We start from the raw sequence: 20344 nt of genomic DNA on the forward strand, positions 1-20344 counted from the left end.
TATACGCAGAGCTTATATGCCAATTTTGATGTTCGCCATGACAACGACTTTTCACTCAGCACGTGTAAACATAACATGGCTATAATAGATTGGCTAGTCATGTTCCAATTACTTTCGTGGTAATTTTGGCTATATTTTTCCAGTACACTATCATGGGATGATCTGGTACACTTCCGAAAGCGTAATTTGTGGATGGCCGACAGCCTTTTCTTTGCAGGTTGAATAAATTTTTGTTTAATTGTGATTGATACATGATTGTGATTAAATAACTATGAAAATGAATTTTCATTGGCCATCATTTCCCGAGCCTGTCATCCAAGTACATCATTGCCAATATTTTATTGAAAGTTTGTCGCAACAAATTCGACTGCACTGTCGCCTTTTAATTTATCTGGTCTTTCTGTGTCCAGATGGGTCGACTGTATGAGCGTCGGTCATCATATCTCACAGCGATCAACATAATGTCGCCCAATTAAATGTCCCAGGCTTTGGTAGTCCGTGTGGGCTACCATTTCATGGAATTTGGTAGCCCCAGGGAAAAGTTGTCTGTGGGCGCGGGACTACCGCTAATAGCCAATGAAAATTCTCTGTGACGCCATGCGGGCAGTCGAAAAAGCACTAAACAGCGAAGCGCAAACAAAATATGAACAAACAGCTATTCATACGCCACCAACAGAATACTTGTTAGCTATGCTAAACATTATTCTGAAAAACAACACATTCGAATTTAATAACGAATTCTACAAACAAACATCTGGGTGTAGCATGGGATCGCCTGCCTCACCCGACATTGTGGACATCACGTTTCACGAATTGGATATGAAAATCATACGGGAACACACAACAAAAATATCACTCTGGTTTAGATTCAGAGACCATATTTTCCTAATTTTTAAAGGAACAGAACATGAAAGTCAACGATACAACAACAAAAAACATACTAGACACTAGAACACACACAAAACCAACAGATACATTCCAGTTCTTACACAGGGAATCATGTCATCCAAAATCAACCTTCAAGGGCCTTATCAAATTGGAAACATTAGGCCTAAAGCCACTGTAGCTGTAACTCTTGAAATTTGTTGACCCGAAAAGGCTCTCTATTTTCTTTGGTTTTCTTTAAAGTCTACAAATTTAAACGATATAGTATTTTACTACTGAAAAATTGGACAAGTAAATTGAAATATTAACCTTTATTTTGATTTCCCGCCATTACTAAATATTGGTAATATTACAAAGAAAACAAAGCACATGATATCCCGGTGGAAAACACTCAGCACTATGCATTATATTGGACTACTCTGTTGTTTCTGTGAAGATTCCAATGCATATATGCATGACGTACAGTGTTTTTGTTTATTTGCATGAGGGCGCCATTTTACGTTTGGGCAAACGTTTATTATTTATCTTGCTCAAAATTGCACATGCAGTCACAGTAGACAGTTTATTCTACTTGTGCAAGCACCCTACAACAATAATGCTAAGAGATACAGCTATTGGGCCTAAAAGAATTCACGGAAATACATCACTTATGCAATATTAGTACGTACGTTGACTCAAATTGATACAAAGGGCCGGGCGCGCCGCGCTGAGTCGGTACTTGCAAATTATTTGCATATATAATGAAATGTGCATTAAAATATGTATGTATGTATGTATGTATGTATGTATGTATGTATGTATGTATGTATGTATGTATAAGTGATGTCCTTTGACCTCGTTGATTGGCCAATCGATAGATTGATTGCAGCCCGACGTTTTTACCAAGCATGCTAAGGGGAGAACCATTTGATTTCTGAGGGAGAGGACTGGAGAATTGGGCGAAAATATTGTCGGCCTCCCGTGGAGAATAAAAATAATTTGGTGCATAACCCAAAAATGATAAATAAGTTATCATTTTCTAGAGATGAAGATATTAAAGAAAAGAAATGAAGACTGAACTGACGGAGGTAAGAAGTGATATTAGAAAGTTGAATGGTTCTGTCACAAATCTGCAACAAAACTATCAGAAACTGCTCGAGGAAAATAATCTACTGAGGCAGAAAATCGGTAATTTAGAAGATCAGTGTGACAAGCTGCGGGGTCATGGAGGAAGAAATAATTTAATCATTCACGGAATTTCAGAAAGCGAAGATGGCAAAGAATCGTGGGATGAATGTGAAGACAAAGTTCGGACATTCTTAAGAGAAAAGCTGCATCTAGAAAACGCTGAAGACGAAAATTTACTAGGTATCGAAAGAGCGCACAGACTTCCGGACAGACGCGGCACCGAAAATACTCCGCGGCGCGTAATAGTCAAGTTTTTGTCATACAAGGTACGTTCGCGAATTCTACAGACTGGTAGAAGACTTCTGAAGGAATCGCGTTTCAAGGTTACCGAAGATTTTTCGCCATCCGTCAGGGCAAAGCGACGCAATCTTATCCCATTTCTACAAAAAGCTAAAGAACAAAACAAAAAGGCCACATTGATATATGACTCCCTCCTCATTGAGGGGGAGAAATACAAGTTTAATGAGGAAACTCAAAATATTGTTAAAATCTAGGGTTTCGGTCGGCCCCGTACAGCTTTAACTGCTGGTCTTGAGTGTCTGTCACAAAATAATACAGTTGTCTCCTTAGTTTGCTGGAATGTAAATGGTCTAAAGAAATATCAATACAGCATTGATGTGAAAGAATATCTTGGAAATTTCGATGTAGTTGGGATTTGTGAAACTTTTGCAACATCATCCTCTGACTTTGACTCCTTTTTCCCTGGTTATCAGTCTTTCTCTACATGTAGATTACGTAAATCAAATGTTGGTAAATTTTCAGGTGGGGTCACAGTCTTTGTAAAATCGTCTTTACTTTGTTATGTTAATAGAATTCGTAATGTTGAAGATGGTATATTTCTTTTGTTCAAAAAAGAAGCTTTCAATCATGTACGGGATGTTATTGTTGGCATAGTGTATGTATCGCCAGAAGGTTCTTCGTTGTATAATACTGGAGAGCCAAACGGGATAATTCGTTTAGAAAATCGTATTGTTGAAATTTTTAGTCAGTTTGATGATTGTGATCTGGTACGAGCAGGAGACTTCAATGCTCGTACCGGTAATTTAGAAGATTTCATAGTTAAAGACAGCGACGTGGATTCGTTTCTTCCATTTGATGTAGAGGATATTAACTTTGACACACCTAGAAGTTCAAAAGATGATGTCATTAAAAATTTTGGTAGAACCTTTCTTGACTTATGTCGTAAGTTTAATTTACATATTTTAAATGGCCGCTTTGATGGCGATACAAATGGTGAATTTACATGCGTTGCAAATCAGGGCACTAGTACGGTAGATTACATTGTTGCTTCCAGTCGCTTATTTGTAAATATTGTAAACTTTAAAGTTGACAGTCTTGATCTTTCTGATCATTTTCCAATATGTTGTAAATTCTCCTTTCCAATTGATGCACTACAGAATATCCCTGTAATGGGAGAGGTTATCGCATCACCTTACTTTAAATATCAATGGAACTCTGAATATACTGACACCTTGCGTTCCAAATTACTAGATGAGAAAAGCCAAGGAATGTTTTCTGCTTTCAGTACAGAAGTATCTCTTTTGCATGTTAATGAAGCTCTGAAGTTATTTGAGAATGTTATTGGCCAAGCCTGTGAAACTTTGAAAACTACAGTTGGAGGTGTCAACAATAATAGAAATTACAAACAAGGTAATGCATGGTGGGATGAAGAATGTGCACGAATGAAGAATGAAAAATTTAAATTGCTATGTAAATTTCGGCGTTCAAACAACATTGCTGATCTGGTTAATTACAAAGCTGTAAGAAATCAGTTTAAGAACCTCTGCAGAGATAAACTGAAAGCTTATAAGAATTGTCAAAAGCAGCGTTTAATTTCCTGATGTAATGACCTGAAGAATTGTTGGCAAGTTGTTAAAAAACTACGTGGTACTACAAATGGTGCTTTACAAGCAATATCTCACCTTCCGAATGGTTTAAGTATTTTCAGGAGTTATTGAATTGTGAGGGTAATATTATAAAGGATGTAAATTTCAATACAAATGTTAAACGTAAGAGTAGTGAGCATGATTCCTTTTGTGATTTATGTAATGATAATTGTCCACGTTCTGTAAACGAAGTCGTTTCGGAACAGGAAGTACGTAATGCCATAAATAGTTTTAAGAATAAGAAAGCTGCAGGTCCAGATGGATTCGTTGCTGAAATTTTCAAAGCTGCAAATGATATTATTTCACCGCACTTATGTAAGCTTTTTAACGCCATTTTGGAAGCTGGGCAATATCCAGAAGAATGGTGCAAGGGAATTATCTTTCCTTTACATAAAAAAGGGTCTTTGCATGATGTTAATAATTATAGAGGTATTTCTTTATTATCAGTTTGTAGTAAGATTTTTACTAAAATTTTGAATCAAAGATTAGTAGATTGGACCATGGAAAATAATGTAATTGTAGAGTCTCAAGCAGGATTTAGAAAAGGTTATTGTACAATAGAGGTATTTCTTTATTATCAGTTTGTAGTAAGATTTTTACTAAAATTTTGAATCAAAGATTAGTAGATTGGAAAATAATGTAATTGTAGAGTCTCAAGCAGGATTTAGAAAAGGTTATTGTACAATTGACAATATATTTTGCCTGCAAGCTCTAGTACAGAAATATTTATCTTTGAAAGGAGGCCGTTTTTATGTAGTTTTTATAGACTTTTCGAAAGCCTTCGATCGTGTCAATCATGAACTCTTGTGGCATAGATTAATCTCATATGGTGTTCATGGTAAAATTTTGAAATTATTACGATCAATGTATTCACAACTTAAATTATGTGTGAAATGTAAGGATGGCTTAACTGACTACTTTAAATGCACTATTGGTACGAGACAAGGATGTATGCTAAGTCCTCTTTTATTTTCGTTATTCATCAATGAGTTATCTAACTATATGTGTAATGTACAGAGTGGGATTTATGTCAATGAGGATGTTCCCACAATTGGCATATTAATGTATGCCGATGATATTGCTGATTCTGCCGATTTGCCAATATGTTTACAGCGTAAATTAAACCAACTCGAGCAGTTTTGTAAACAATGGGAAATGGAAGTCAATCTATCCAAATCAAAAATTATTGTATTTCGCAACGGGGGGTATCTTAGAAGATATGAAAACTGGTTTTTCGCAGGACAACGGGTTGATACTGTAAAACATTATAATTATTTTGGGTTACTTTTGTCATCAAGGTTATCATGGTCACCTGCAAAATCAAATTTCGTTGCAAAGGGGCTAAAAGCACTATTTTCAGTACAGTTAACCATTAAAAGCTTGGTGGGATGTCGATATTGAATTCTTTTAAACTTTTTGATGCAGTTGTTGTCCCTGTATTGTGTTACGGTAGTGAGATCTGGGGTTTCGAATACTCAGAAAGTATCGAGCGTGTACAAGTTCAGTTCTGTAGATTTTTGACAGGCGTAAATAGCAGTGTAAATACTTCGGCCGTGCTTGGGGAATGTGGTAGACTCCCATTATGTTGTATTTATTTTAAAAGATGTATCTCATACTGTTTAAAGTTACTGGAAATGGGAAATCATAGATATCCGAAAGCATGCGTTATCTTGTGTCAAAACGACTAGATGATGCTGGTAGAATCACATGGGTTACACACGTTAAAAATCTCCTCTTTCGATACGGTTTTGGAATTGTATGGCTGGAACAACAAGTTGGTGACGCCAAGATTTTCTTGATAAATTTCACCCAAAGGCTAAATGACTGTTGTAAACAAGAGTGGCATTATAGTTTGACAAATTCTTCAAGACTTTTTAGTGTTTATTGCGAGTTCAAGTCTTTGCTTGAGCCAGAAAAATATTTGGATTACCTTAGCTACAGTCGTAAACGAATATTAGCAAATTTTCGTTGTTCCACACACAAACTTAATATAGAAATCGGTCGTCATCTTAATTTGCCAGTAGAACGGAGAATCTGTATGTATTGTAAAGAGTTTAAAAATATTACAACTGTAGAAAACGAATTTCACTTTATTTTTCTGTGTCCACTTTACGAGGATTTTAGAAACACTTATTTTCCAATGGAATGGAAATTTAACTTACGTGGAAATAAGCTTGTGGAAATCATGTCATCGCAAAACAAAGACAAGGTCTCTCAACTTTCATTGTCTTTATTGAATGCTTTCAAGAGAAGAGAAACTTTACCAGATTTACCTAGAATCTAATCTATTATTTTATGTATATTTACAGTATTCAAATGTTTTTTTTTGTTTTTTTGGGTTTTTTTGTAGATCTGTAAAATTGACTCATAAGCCACTTAATAGGTTTTGTACTTCATGTCTTAGGAACAGTTTATGGACCAGCTCACTTAATAATGTAAAACTTTGTAAACTCTGTGCGAGGGGCTGAGGCCCTGCACTGTGATCAAATAAAGTTAAGTTAAGTTAAATAAATGTCATGTATAAAACTTATTTTCACCATACAAACCTTACCAGTGTCGAGTGTGTGTTTACCCTCGCTATCTCTCATCTCTGTATGTTATGCCAAAGAAAAAAGTCCATATCTGTTAATTGCCCTCCCTAATCCCCTTTTAATATTAATTTGTCCTGCGTCTCACCAACGTAGTGACTTATCGCCCTGACCAAATAACTCGTTAGCAGCTCCGTCTACTACCTTACATTTAATCACGAATAAACTGCTTATACTTCATAAAGAGGTCAACTGAAACATATCTATCATATTATAGCTTTGTAAATACCAGTCGGAATTTTGCTTTCGTCCATTATGGGCCGGGCCCGGGGAGGGGTAAATTGTTTAATTATTTGTGTCACTGTTAGTCGGCAGGCTGGATCTAGTCTCCTCACTCAACCCAGCCAATAGTTCTTTGAAGGGCTAGAAATGCTTACTTTTGATGTTTTTTTTTTCATTTTTTAAATTTTGTATATCAATTGCATGTTCTTATTCTACACCCAAAATAATGTTGACACACCCACTATTGTTGTTTACTTTGAATTCTAGTCCGGACCAGAATTCACTGGTCAACAATGACAATGCAGTTTCCACACGTACAAGCTGAGTTGACAAGCTGAATACTATACAGATGTACTCGTGGGAAATCACACAGAGCGTTGCAAATCATCAGTTTGATGATGGCTAGATACATGAAACTTTAGTAACAGATATTATCACCATTATTATTACCAAGAGGACATCTGTACACTTCTTCTTCTACACACTTTGAGCACCCCCCCCCTCTTGTAACTTTCAATTTTTTGAGTGACCCCCTCCTGATTCCTCTGCCGCTACGCGTCAACCTGGGTGACTCGGTGAGCCTCGCTTGCGAGAATGACCGTCGAGGGCGCATCACCACCAGTTTTAAGATTGAGCTGCTCGGCAAACGACAGGCTGTGATAGCGTTTATATGAACATGTATAGATGCAAATGTAGCTTATCTACGCACTCTCTGCTGTCCAAACAATCCACCACCCTTGACCCTTGGCAGTCTCATTATCATCACTTGACTATATTACACGATAGACAAAACAGAAATAAATGAGTTTTTAGAGTACCATACCGTATACCATACTGTTCTGGATGGCAAAAACTTGAGACAATAACAATCCCTTCATTACGGTCGGTGCCACGGTAAATGCAAAGCGGAAATATTTGTGGCTATTTTTACCAGCTTTCCACGATAATTTCCAAATCGGTTAGAGTAGAAGCACACCTTTTCTCTTTTATCCAGCTTATCTCATTTGTACTGCGGCATCTTCTACTCGTATGAACTTGTTCTCAAACATGCCAAGACCACATGACGGACGCTGCGAGATTAGATGTTTTCTTGCAATCAGCAAACGTCAGCTATAACAGCCGATGTCATTACGAAGGAAGGCGTTACACTATATCACCATAACCGACATCCTCGCCGACCAAAGTGCAGAGCATGGTGTGAAGACCTGCCATCTACTTAAACAAGAGAACACGGTAATGTACAGTCAGGTAAATGCAGCGTGGTTAAAATACGAATGAAATACATATTTTTCAAGGTAAAAGGTAGGGTCGTTAACGTACATACAGAATGTTTTTTACAAGATTGAAAAGAATATGCTTGTATTTAAAACTTAACTAGCAGGTCAAATCACAATCTTATTTTGGATCTCCCGGCTTTACAACAATTAATTTTGAATCCCCGGCTTTTGATGACATCAGTACTCGTAGCAAACCGTACAAACTTAAGGTAAAAAATCAAAAACGGGCAAAGAACTCTTAACTTTATCGACATACTATTTTTCAAAGAGTTATGTCACATTTGCATATAGGCCCAGAGCATTTACGAACACCTGTGCATACTATTGCACATGGTGTCAAGGTCAAGTTGATAGCATTATCTGTGTTTCATGCTCGAGGTCGACGATCATCGATCTGTGATAGGCAAGTAAACGGACCCTGGACATAAAACGTATGACTGTGAACTCAACTTGAAAACGACAAGCTCATGTCGTATTCGAAGTATTCAATATCATCAGGTTGATAAACAAACTCATATGCGCTCTTGATTAATATACAACAGGGATATCTGTAACACAAAATATCACTAATTTTACCTTACATATAGTTTTGCTGTCGATGCAAATATTTATTGTCGCTCTTCAGTGCCTGTGGGTGAAACTAGAATTACTAATAGTACCGACTCGTTTTGATTTTCCGCCGGGTCGCTGTGTGTTTCAACCGTTTAAGCATGGAGGTAAAAACAGATAGGTTGTACGCGCCTCGAAATCGGCAGACTAAACTTTTGCCCAAACTTTCTGTAAGTAAACACTACAAATCAAGAACAAAATCAGCGCTCAGCGTGCAAACTTCGGTACGAGGGAAACAGACTACCCATTATATACCTACACTTGAAATTCAAAATGGCCACAATCCCTGTATTAACTCCATGGAGTCTTGGAGGAAAAAAAAATCGATTTTCACAAAAACAAGTCGGTGAAAATGGCTTACTCCATGAGCATCAAAACGAGATTCCTCAGGTGGTATACCAAAACAGTATTTTTAAAGTTTTTAGAGTCCAAGTATCTGTCTCCGAGGGGCATTCTACCTTAACATCATATATCCATTTCATCGTATCGTCAAGCAGCTGAAATCATGATGGAGGTGGTAACACAAGGGATGAAGAGGTCAGATGACGGTATGCATATTTAAACATGTGCCTTCCAAGGTTTGCCATGTTTTTAGTGTACAGACAGACAGACCAAACAACAATTGCCCCAGAGTTCCATACTCACCGATAAGTTCCAAGTCGTACAAATATTTCTTTCTGGCAAATTAAATCAGCCAGGGCAAAGGAATTAAAAAAAAATCACTCAGAATATTTCCCCCATTTTGACAGCGTTTTCACCTACAGATATGTCCCGTTTACACGCCATTGTAGTATAAAGGGGTGTACATATAGCTCCCTGAGTGTAGCAACGTCTACTTCTCATGTCAAATTTCCGATCGACCGCATGAGGCATGCGCAGATCGGCAACGAATATCGAGGTTGGGTTAAATATCGACATGCCTTGACATTCCAAAACATTTGTGTCGGCGCCATTCAGTGGCGACTCATATTGAGCCCTATCAAGTATACAGTGGTAGCCATGCCAACATCGAAGTCTTTGAATATTCAACAATTAAGTCACTTCACGAAAGGGCTTTTCATTAACCCTTGTGTAGCAATGAATCACACGGCACCACGTGAAGCTCAAAATGGAATTTGATCATAATGGATATTACAGTTCCCTTTTATTAGGACAACTCAGACACGCCTAACCGTTTAGCCTGGTATCTGATTGATTTGCTAGACTTCCGACGTTAAAACATAAAAAAGAACTTATCACTTCTAAGTTGTTGTTGCCGGTCTTTTCGGCGTGGACAGAAGAACCGTCACAACGTAACATTATTTCTAGTGATCCAGCAAAGCAAATCGATGTTGGCACATTAGACAGGGACCCTGTCATGTCTGATTTATTTTGTGTATCGAGATCGTTCAGAAAGACATTCCCCATCGGGCAGCATAACAAAATGCCTGTACACATAATCATAGCTTTGCTATTATTGAAAAAACGTTTGTGTTTGCCTTGTGCAAGACAATATTCTCTGACCGAGTAAAGTAGTTTTGAAATATCACGACCAGAGTCACACAGCAGGTCTTATTTGTATATTTCACTATCTCTGACCAGATGCTCAGATGTACATCACATGTAAATGACACCGATGAGACAAAGACTGCCATACAGTTGATAATATTTTAAGGGTGTTTGTCCCAGAAAGCAAGTTCGTTTTCTGTTGATCCTAAGTATAATAGAGCGCAAAGTATAAGACTTTCAAACACACAAACCTTGCGTAAAGTATGCAGTGTTACAGTTGACAAGACAGTTCTAATGCTGACCCTATCAACAATAAGTCTAAAACACACATCTATAGGCTGTGTTGATAAGCTGAATGCTTGGTATGCAGTTTGACACCACTTTTGGAATAGGAGGTTCAGTTACAAAAGGAGCAAAAAAAAAAAAAAAAAAAAAAAAAAAAAAAAAAAAAAAAGGGCAATACATTTTTTTTAGTTTAATACTAACAGTGGTCACAAAAATCTTATACAGGCTTTTCTTCATTAAATTCCCGTAGTGTTGACGTAAAAGTGAGTTTTAGAATACATTGACTACCTTCACGGGGTTTTCGTCAAGATGGACATTTTGTTATTTATGTATTATATTGATCCTCCGTAATATTGTGAAGTACTTGTTAATGTGTGAATGGCTATACGTTTGCCCGTGGAAACATATTTCTGATATACTGAGTGTCGGAACGCGCCAATTATTCATAACTTGGTGATGTAAAAAGAATTTTTGAAATTAGGGAACAGACATCGACCCTGGCTATCCCAACAATCCCTCTACAAGTATTTGTGTAGATCTTGGTGACTGAGTCATGTATCTCTCTAGTATACGTATCTGTCAAGTGACGAAGGAGTGTTCTGCTCCGAGATAAATACTGACTTTTTTCGGATCTTTTGACCTCTGTCCTCTTTCGTCGTAAACACCCGCACTCATCAATATTGAGTGACATTTTTCCATGTCCGGAAACCACAGGTTGTATATCAAAGTGTCCTATCTGTAATGATGTACAATCAAACATGTTCTCCAACTGGTATTGACATGAGAGAGAGAGAGAGAGAGAGAGAGAGAGGAGAGAGAGAGAGAGAGAGAGAGAGAGAGAGAGAGAGAGAGAGAGAGAGAGAGAGGGGGGGACTGACGACAAATTCAAATTGCACAGTAAAGAGGAAACAAAGTGAGTAGGATTTCATAAAAATGTAGAGACGTGGATACTTTGCAAACTGTCGAGATATTCACTTCCCAAAATCTAATCTGATATAAGTTGATGACCCACTGTATGAAAATGTGTCTCTCTACCAACGTATGTGTACTCGCAATACCTCTTCTCTGTTGAACGCGGAATGACCCCTTCTGGATCAAAGGTCATTTTACCAAATTGCTCCAATTCCCTCACTTTGGAACAACCTGTTTAATGATTGAAGTGTATGTGTCTGACTCAGTGTAATATGCAGCTGAGTCACCGCATACTTGCCTCTCCCTTATAAGTTGACGGGGACAGTTTAAACCAGTTACGCGAGCTTAGATCGGTGTCACTGGTGAAGACGGAGCGAGTAACCTTTTTCCAAGTTGAATTCCACAGTGTTTGAAGGGAGAAGCGTGAACGTGAGTATAGCGGTTGAACTTGCAAAGTCAACTTTATACGGCTTCTTATAGTACAATACGCCCCAGGGACAGATATGCCGACTCTCAAACTTTTTCATTGCCCCTTTGGTTTATTGCATGTGGTGTCTCCATTAAAAAAGGTCTTGGAGTAAGAAAAAAAAATTCCCCGTGTTACTTTTCCGAAATGGAAATTGTTATTTTCCCCATAGAGTTAACCCAGAGATATCGGCCACTGTGAACGTCAAATATCGGTAAACATCAGGCAACTTGTTTCTCTAATACCAAAATTTGCATTGTGACCCCTGACACATTTACGCCTGGTTTGGTAAGAGAACGGGTAAAGGTTTAATTGAGGAAAGTTTTGAGCAAAAATTTAAGTCTTTCACTTTGTCAGCGAATGCTACCCTTAAACAGCTAATTGTCATTAATTGCAAAATGCACAGATGGGCCCTGCTACATAGGACATTAAGTCGACGTCCAAATTAAAGGTAAGCTTTAAGATGTTGAACTGAACACAGCTGACGCAGCAAATAACAGTCACACATTGTTTCGCATATATCGCTATGCTTGCCGCGATATTACCAGTTTGTATAAACCCTTGTCTTCTAGACCTCGAGAGTGGCATTATTCAGTGTGATGCCGTTTGACAAAAATTGTCTTTTACATGTATGAAATCCTGGAGTTATTTGTCCATAATCAATTATTCATATTCTACATTTATGTACTTTTTCTCATGACACTGTAATGTTTGAAATTTGTCTTCGAATGCAGATGCGACAACTTTAATAACAAGTAACTGTGATAACAACTCGTCCCTTCAACTGACCGGTTAAGATGGCTTATCTGTATTTAAAAATAGCGATGTGTTATTCTAGACACTGAGTTCTAATGTTATTGACGTCTGAAACTCCCTTTAAGGTAGAATGCGCCTCGGGTACAGATATGCCGACTCTCAAACTTTTTCAATTCTCTTCTGATCAACCACTTCTGAGGGTTCATTTTGAACTCATTTTGAGCTCATTTTGAGTTCATTTTGAGCTCTTTGAGTAAGAAAAACTTTTACCGTCTTAGATTTTTGACATTCGAAAATTTTCCTCCATAGGTTTAACACAGGGACGGCGGCCATTTTGAATTTCAAATCTTAGGTAATTTGTTTCTCTAGTACCAAAATTTGTATGGTGACCCCCGATTTCTGTTGAAAGATTCCCTGAGGAAACTTTGAGCGAAAGTTTCAGTCTTTTACCTTCGAGGCGTATATTATCTTAATACATTATCATTTCTTCGGTGTAGCATTCTTCCATCCTACCAACCAACAGTTTAAGTACATTTCGGCAAAACCAATACCTACTGATAAAAACCATTATTGATAACACGACTGAATTCGACGCAGGCCTAAAGTTCATGACCCATGGTGACAAGCTGCTATTCCGTACCTGCCATCACTATTCACCGATTACCATAGATTTGAGGGGTTACGCATCTGCAGTATTTTCGCTTGCAGAACGACCTACCTTTCGCATACGTAACTAGGTTAAAGAAGATTTTCTGAAGTTGGTAAGCGTTGCCCTAATTTATGGCACGCGAACATAGTATCTTAAAATCGGCATCAGATAGCCTCGAATCTCCAAAGAATTTGACTCTTTTCACCAGCACGTGTGCAAAAACTATATACAGCAAGCACGTGAATTTCTGAACATAGCAAAATGACGGTGCAGATATTTGTATGCAGAAAATATCTTTTAATGAAACGAGGCTTTGATTTTATTCCAGTGGACAAAATGTACACAAACGCGAAATTGATTCTGCTGCTGGGTGTTTTCGCCACCGTTACGAGTTGGGAAGTTCCGGAGAACATAAATGACACATTCTTCGGCTCAATTGGGCGGGAACACCCCTACGGAGAAGCCGAAGTCCAGGGCGACATCCCTGAATGGATCTCGGGTAAGTTGCCGTGAAGCTGTTTGATTTATCCATGGATGCACGCCAATGGCTTATCTTTTACATCTGAGAGGAGAACAGTACAGTGCATGATACCATGACTGGAAATTAAGAACTGAGGATAATTACGTGTAAGGCGCCAGATCACACACTCTCGTTTTTTGGAGGGTCTATGGCCAGATACATTGTTCACAAAGTTTCCGGAGGGGAAATTCCTCGAAGACAAACACAGAGGGAATATGAAGCACAGAATTAAGACATTTCAATTGTTATCAGTCAGTCTGTAGAGTCGGTGATGACCTCCAGGCCCTTGTTATGTATACACAAAACCAACGTATGTAAATTGTTATCTGACCGTTTATGTTGCCCCTGTACTGTGCCAGTACTGACCTCAATGAGTATATTAATTTCGTCAAGGTCATATGGCAAGGATCTAGCAATGTTGAATTTTGCACCGTTGGTTGCAATTGTGCTAGAAGCATAACGACCAAAGAAAGAAAACATTTCAGCATACACAAACAAGATGAAGAATATATAGAGTCTAAAAGCCCTAAAATTTACCAAACAGTCGTGTCCTCGAGTACGTCCGCGGACACGTGGCTTTTCTTCGCAGGGGATTGGGAATAGGGTTCCTCTAGATCGTTCCATGGACGGAACAGAGATACTGCAGTAAAGGGCCCGGAAAGTTAGCGATTCAAAACTTTTGTGAAGATCACATATAGAGGCGGGCATATCTATTATAATTTTTAACTCGGTCAATCATTCAAAGAATCAAGTTATGTATTAAATCATAAAATGGAATCAAATAGACAAAGCATCTCTAACCTCTAGCATTTTGATAGCTTGTTGTGTACAATACGACCTATTGTTATCTTTCTAGGTTTGAGTCGCCTTTATTTTCCTATATATCACCCCGTAACCACACTAGCGTCAACACTGTGACCTACTTCATGTGACTTGTGAGTCGTTCGCTTGTAGTGTATTGCATTCACTTCTTCCAACAGCGCTGTGAGACTAACTGGCAGTTGATTAATGGTTTCTGTATATCAGTGGTCAAGATGGTCAGCACGTCGAAGTCGTGTTTGTGGTTGTCGTCAGTTCTCCTTGTAGTCGTTGAAGAAAGGTGTGAATTCAACGCATCGTTCACTTAGTTTTGGATTTGTTTACTGGCCTTGCTACTATTAAATCTGTATGCGATGTCAGATATTGAATTGCTGTTGACAAAATTATCGCCAGCTTGCATCGCGCACTGTTATATTGGTATAATCTGATGACACGTTTTTCGTGATGTACATTTCTATCCTGTCTTTGAGGCAAGTATTACAGAGAGCAATTTCGTAGAGACTCTAAAACGGCCCTACTATTCGAGCTTTCAGAGTCTTGTTTATAAAATGTCTTCTATGTGGCAGGACAAAAAACAAAAACAAACAAACAAAACACAAAGATTTAATTTCGTTTGATAAATAAATAAATAAATGAAAAATAAATGTTATTATATATATATATATATATATATATATATATATATATATATATATATATATTATGATTATTATTAGACTTTATTTAAACTCGATAAACTGTAGAGCCTGAGGCTCTTCTCACACAGAGTCGAGTAAAACAACATTTACAATATATATATATATATATATATATATATATATATATATATATATATATATATATATATACATATATACACACACACACACACATATATATATATATATATATATATATATATATATATATATATATATATATATATATATATATATATATATATATATATATATATATATATATATCACATGAGCTGGCCCGTATCTCCACCTGTGTGACGTACACCAGCACAGATAAGAAATCCATATTACCGCTGTTTTACGTCATCAACCGGAACTTTTTTCTGCGATGGTACCGTTCGTATGTGCACGTTGCCACACAGACCGATTTGTCGTGATCGATGCCGTGCTCTCATGACATTTTGACAAAAAGATGACCCGATAAATCAAGATATGGAAATATAGAAGGCATGTCCAACGACATTCGAGTCGCTAAAGCTTTAGCTTTTCCCAAGAATCGAATGAGGATACCGTCGATCGTTATAATGGCTCAGTAACGTCACGGCTCAAGTCGTAAGCTTAAGGCTCAAAGTGGACGTCGTCGTACCTGGCGATCGCAAAGCGACGTCGTACCTGGCGATCGAGGTTGGCGATAAACTCGAAATATACACCTCAACGAAAGTTCAACTTAATAAATGAGTACTGTATAAGGGACTGGACATAAATTACAGGGGGGGGGGTGGGCCGGTGTTTTTCGAAACACCGCTGCGTCAAAAATAATGACCCTTCAAAAGTTCATGCACAAAAATTAGTGACCCTCCCCCTTATCCGTGCATGAAAATTAGTGACCCTCCCCTGTTACTCAATACTCCCCCAAACAAACCCAATGCATTCAAGACCTCCTTCTGACTTGCTATACTTTTGAAGTCCCCTCCCAAAAGGAAGGCAAAATGCGGCCGATATAACGCTTTGTCCAAAAAATATCAAATCATACGTGTGTGATAATGTAAATGTTCTTTGCTTGAAGTGGCAGGTAAAAGTGCATGCATGTACAAAAAATGTAATATTTAGATTCGATAATGTCAATTCGCTATGCATGGCAGGCCTATGATGAAACTATGAATATTTTTTTCCAATACAAAACTAGGTAAATCTGTGCATTTATGTACACCTAATTATTAGTATTAATGTTCATGACTAGACTACAGTGGTTTCAAGTCTATGGTTGTGCAAGAAATTTGTTTTTGGAATTTCACTGAAATGTCCATTCACTATGCATTGCAGCCTATGATGAAACTATGAATATTTTTTTTAAATACAAAACTAAGTAAATCTGTGCATTTATGTACACCTAATTATAAGTATTAATGTTCATGACTAGACTACAGTTGTTTCAAGTCAATGGTTGTGCAAGAAATTTGATTTTGGAATTTCACTGAAATGTCCATTCACTGTGCATGGCAGCCTATGATGAAACTATGAATATTATTTTTCCAATACAAAACTAGATAAATCTGTGCATTTATGTACACCTAATTATTAGTATTAATGTTCATGACTAGACTACAGTGGTTTCAAGTCAATGGTTGTGCAAGAAATTTGATTTTGGAATTTCACTGAAATGTCCATTCACTGTGCATGGCAGCCTATGATGAAACTATGAATATTATTTTTCCAATACAAAACTAGATAAATCTGTGCATTTATGTACACCTAATTATTAGTATTAATGTTCATGACTAGACTACAGTGGTTTCAAGTCAATGGTTGTGCAAGAAATTTGTTTTTGGAATTTCACTGAAATGTCCATTCACTGTGCATGGCAGCCTATGATGAAACTATGAATATTATTTTTCCAATACAAAACTAGATAAATCTGTGCATTTATGTACACCTAATTATTAGTATTAATGTTCATGACTAGACTACAGTGGTTTCAAGTCAATGGTTGTGCAAGAAATTTGATTTTGGAATTTCACTGAAATGTCCATTCACTGTGCATGGCAGCCTATGATGAAACTATGAATAATATTTTTCCAATACAAAACTAGATACATCTGTGCATTTATGTACACCTAATTATTAGTATTAATGTTCATGACTAGACTACAGTGGTTTCAAGTCTATGTTGTGCAAGAATTATTTTTTAGAATTTCAGTGAAATGTCCATTCACTGTGCATGGCAGCCTATGATGAAACTATGAATAATATTTTTCCAATACAAAACTAGATACATCTGTGCATTTATGTACACCTAATTATTAGTATTAATGTTCATGACTAGACTACAGTGGTTTCAAGTCTATGGTTGTGCAAGAAATTTGATTTTGGAATTTCACTGAAATGTCCATTCATTACGCATGGCAACCTATAATGAAACTATGAATATTTTTTTACCAACACAAAACTAGTAAATGTGTGCATTTATGTACACCTAATTATTAGTATTAATGTTCATGATTAGACTAGAGTGGTTTCAAGTCCATGGTTGTGCAAGAAATTTGATTTTGGAATTTCACCGAAATGTTGATTCACTATACATTGTAGGCTAAGAGGAAACTACAATAACTCATAGGTTATCTGATCCTAAATTGTTATTCAAAGTTGTTCGACCTGAAGCTTCCAGTTGTTATTGATGACATTTTGCACTATTCTGAATAGTTTGTATTCTGTCAATGTCCTCAAAAAATGAAAAATGTACATACAGCTTCATGAACATTTGACACCGACCTATACCCAATGTATTGTCAATGGGAGAATGATATCAAATAAGTGATCTCCCAAATTGTTATTTAAAGCGTCATTATAGGGGACAGTTTATATGTACAATAGAGGAGTTGGATAAGTAGAAATCATGACAACTGAAATCAATGTGGCTGCTTGGATCATCAATACATTACTTATTATACCCTTAAACTTGCGCCTGAAGGGCGCGCCGAAAATGGAAATGACAGAAAATGAAAGTGCCAGGAGATATGTTTTCTTTTTTCAGTATTCCATATTCTTTAATACGTGCACATGTAATTTCAGCTTTGATGCATCAAAAAAGGTGACCCTCCCCCATAGGCTTGCACAAAATTTTATGACCCTTCAAAAATGCTTGCGCGAAAAATGGCGACCCACCCCCCTGTAATTTATGTCCGGTCCCTAATCTTCGGGAAAGCGACATAGAAGGCACAAGCATAAAGTCATTTTACGAACAACGATAAATTTCCTTCATCACCCAAATTATTCCGTCGTTTCTCGATCGGAATCAAACCTGCAGCGTAAGGCTAATAGTGAAAACATAAGCTGTGGACCTACAGTGCAGCGCCGTGAATCCGATGTATTTCGAAAGTTGACTCGGACAACACTCACAACAGAACAGAGTTCCCGTCAAAGTAACAAAATTGGGATGTACCTACGGGCGATATATGTGTCACAGCAAACATCAAAGTCCGTAAGACGAAAATTGACGACCGAGATGGCCACCGGCGATGACCAGTGACGGCAGTGCCCGCTAAGTTTTACAACTTACAAGCGTACACTCTGTGTGTCATCGATCTGAAACTTTCGGGCTCGCCAAGGTCGTAAACTTGTGATATTTTAATATCCACAGCATCTCTAAGAATGGTAGGCCTAACTACTGTTTCGATCGTGTCGTTGCATTAGTTTCATAAATATAATTGTAAATATTCTAAATAACTCAAAATACTATGGTTATCCGTCGTTAGCGCGGTGAAAGTTACGTCCGCCGATGGTAAACTTGCCTTGGCATCGGTCCAGCGCGAGACAAAGATTGACATGCGCACGTGACCGAATCCGTATGTCTGATTGGTGGAGATACCATTCCATGTATCAATTTTTTAGCTTAAAGTTCCATTAGCTGTATCTTCTTGCGATTTTTCCGTTAGTTTTGATTGAAATGATCACTGGCTCATGTTGAATAGCCTGTCAAATAACAGAGAATCGCATATTATTCGGAAACATTACGTGCCCTACAACTAAATAAAGTGTGATTTTACAACGAAAATTTCAATTTTTGTCCGGACAGAAATACAAAACTGTGTTGACACGCGGATTGCAACGTAGGCATTCTTCTGCACCTGCGCGAGCAATTTACAGCAATTTCAAAATAAACATTCATTACTTATGCCCGGTACTTACGTCGTAGTCAATTGTCCGAGCACGTTGCGTAGCCAGATGTATGGCAATCCACGATCGCGGCGTCACCATATCTGCGTTCTCCCCACACGCTGAGCATGCCAGACATCAACAAACGAGCTCGGAAGGGCAACACGTTGGAACAAAAATTAGCAGTTTTATGTGGCTATTACATCAATAATCATGTTTGTTTCTTCGTAAAACAACATTTTGCAACAAATATGAGCCTCCAACATGGAATTTTCCGAGGTAAAAAATGGTCAAAAGTTACAAATAATGGCCCTTTAATCGGATTTATGAATGAAAGTATGCCTGTAAACATTCGCACATCTCCTGGGTGACGGGGCGCTTTACCCAATAAATGAAAGTAATCCGCGTAAGGAAAAACACAAATCGCGATAAAAACCATGCAATTGTTACAATAATTTTGATCCATCCACATCAAAGAAAAACAAGAAGGATGTTCATGTGATAAATATATAATCCCATGGAATTTTTCTCTGTTTGACGTCGTGTTTTTCGCGGAGCCGCACAACTTCTCGCCCGCCTTCGGCTCGAAGTTGTACGGCTCCGCGAAAAACACTCGTATACGATGACGTCAAACAGAGAAAAATACCATGGGATATATATATTATATATATATATATATATATATATATATAATATATATATATATATATATATATATATATATATATATATATATATACATACTCATGACCTGAGTGGGGTTAAAATGACCTACATAACTATATATATATATATATATATATATATATATATATATATATATATATATATATATATTAATTGTTATAAATTGTTATAAACTAATCCTGCTGATGTCATATCTTCATCATTCATATGTCACAATCATAGAGAACCCATAATGATCTATTGCTTGCACTTGCATGACGTTACTTTACATCATTGCTGTATTTATTTCCATCCGA

The 20344-nt window shown here is 37.3% G+C and overlaps 1 protein-coding gene across 4 annotated transcripts in view; it reads left to right on the forward strand.

Moving 5' to 3' along the window:
* Nucleotides 1-20344, forward strand: part of LOC139133502 (beta,beta-carotene 15,15'-dioxygenase-like) — a 37937-nt gene that overhangs the window by 2926 nt on the left and 14667 nt on the right. Inside the window, exons 1-3 of one of the 4 annotated variants that reach the window (XM_070700139.1) lie at nt 7909-7996; nt 12851-12893; nt 13519-13689. In XM_070700139.1, coding sequence (XP_070556240.1) covers nt 13527-13689 — 163 coding nt within the window. In that variant the 5' untranslated portion in view covers nt 7909-7996; nt 12851-12893; nt 13519-13526. Of the gene's footprint in view, nt 1-7742; nt 7997-11454; nt 11749-12850; nt 12894-13518; nt 13690-20344 lie in introns of those variants that run through there. The other 3 variants (XM_070700138.1, XM_070700137.1, XM_070700136.1) reach the window with 3 other exon arrangements.

Source organism: Ptychodera flava, chromosome 5, assembly GCF_041260155.1.
Source record: "Ptychodera flava strain L36383 chromosome 5, AS_Pfla_20210202, whole genome shotgun sequence".
NCBI classification, from domain to species: Eukaryota; Metazoa; Hemichordata; class Enteropneusta; family Ptychoderidae; genus Ptychodera; species Ptychodera flava.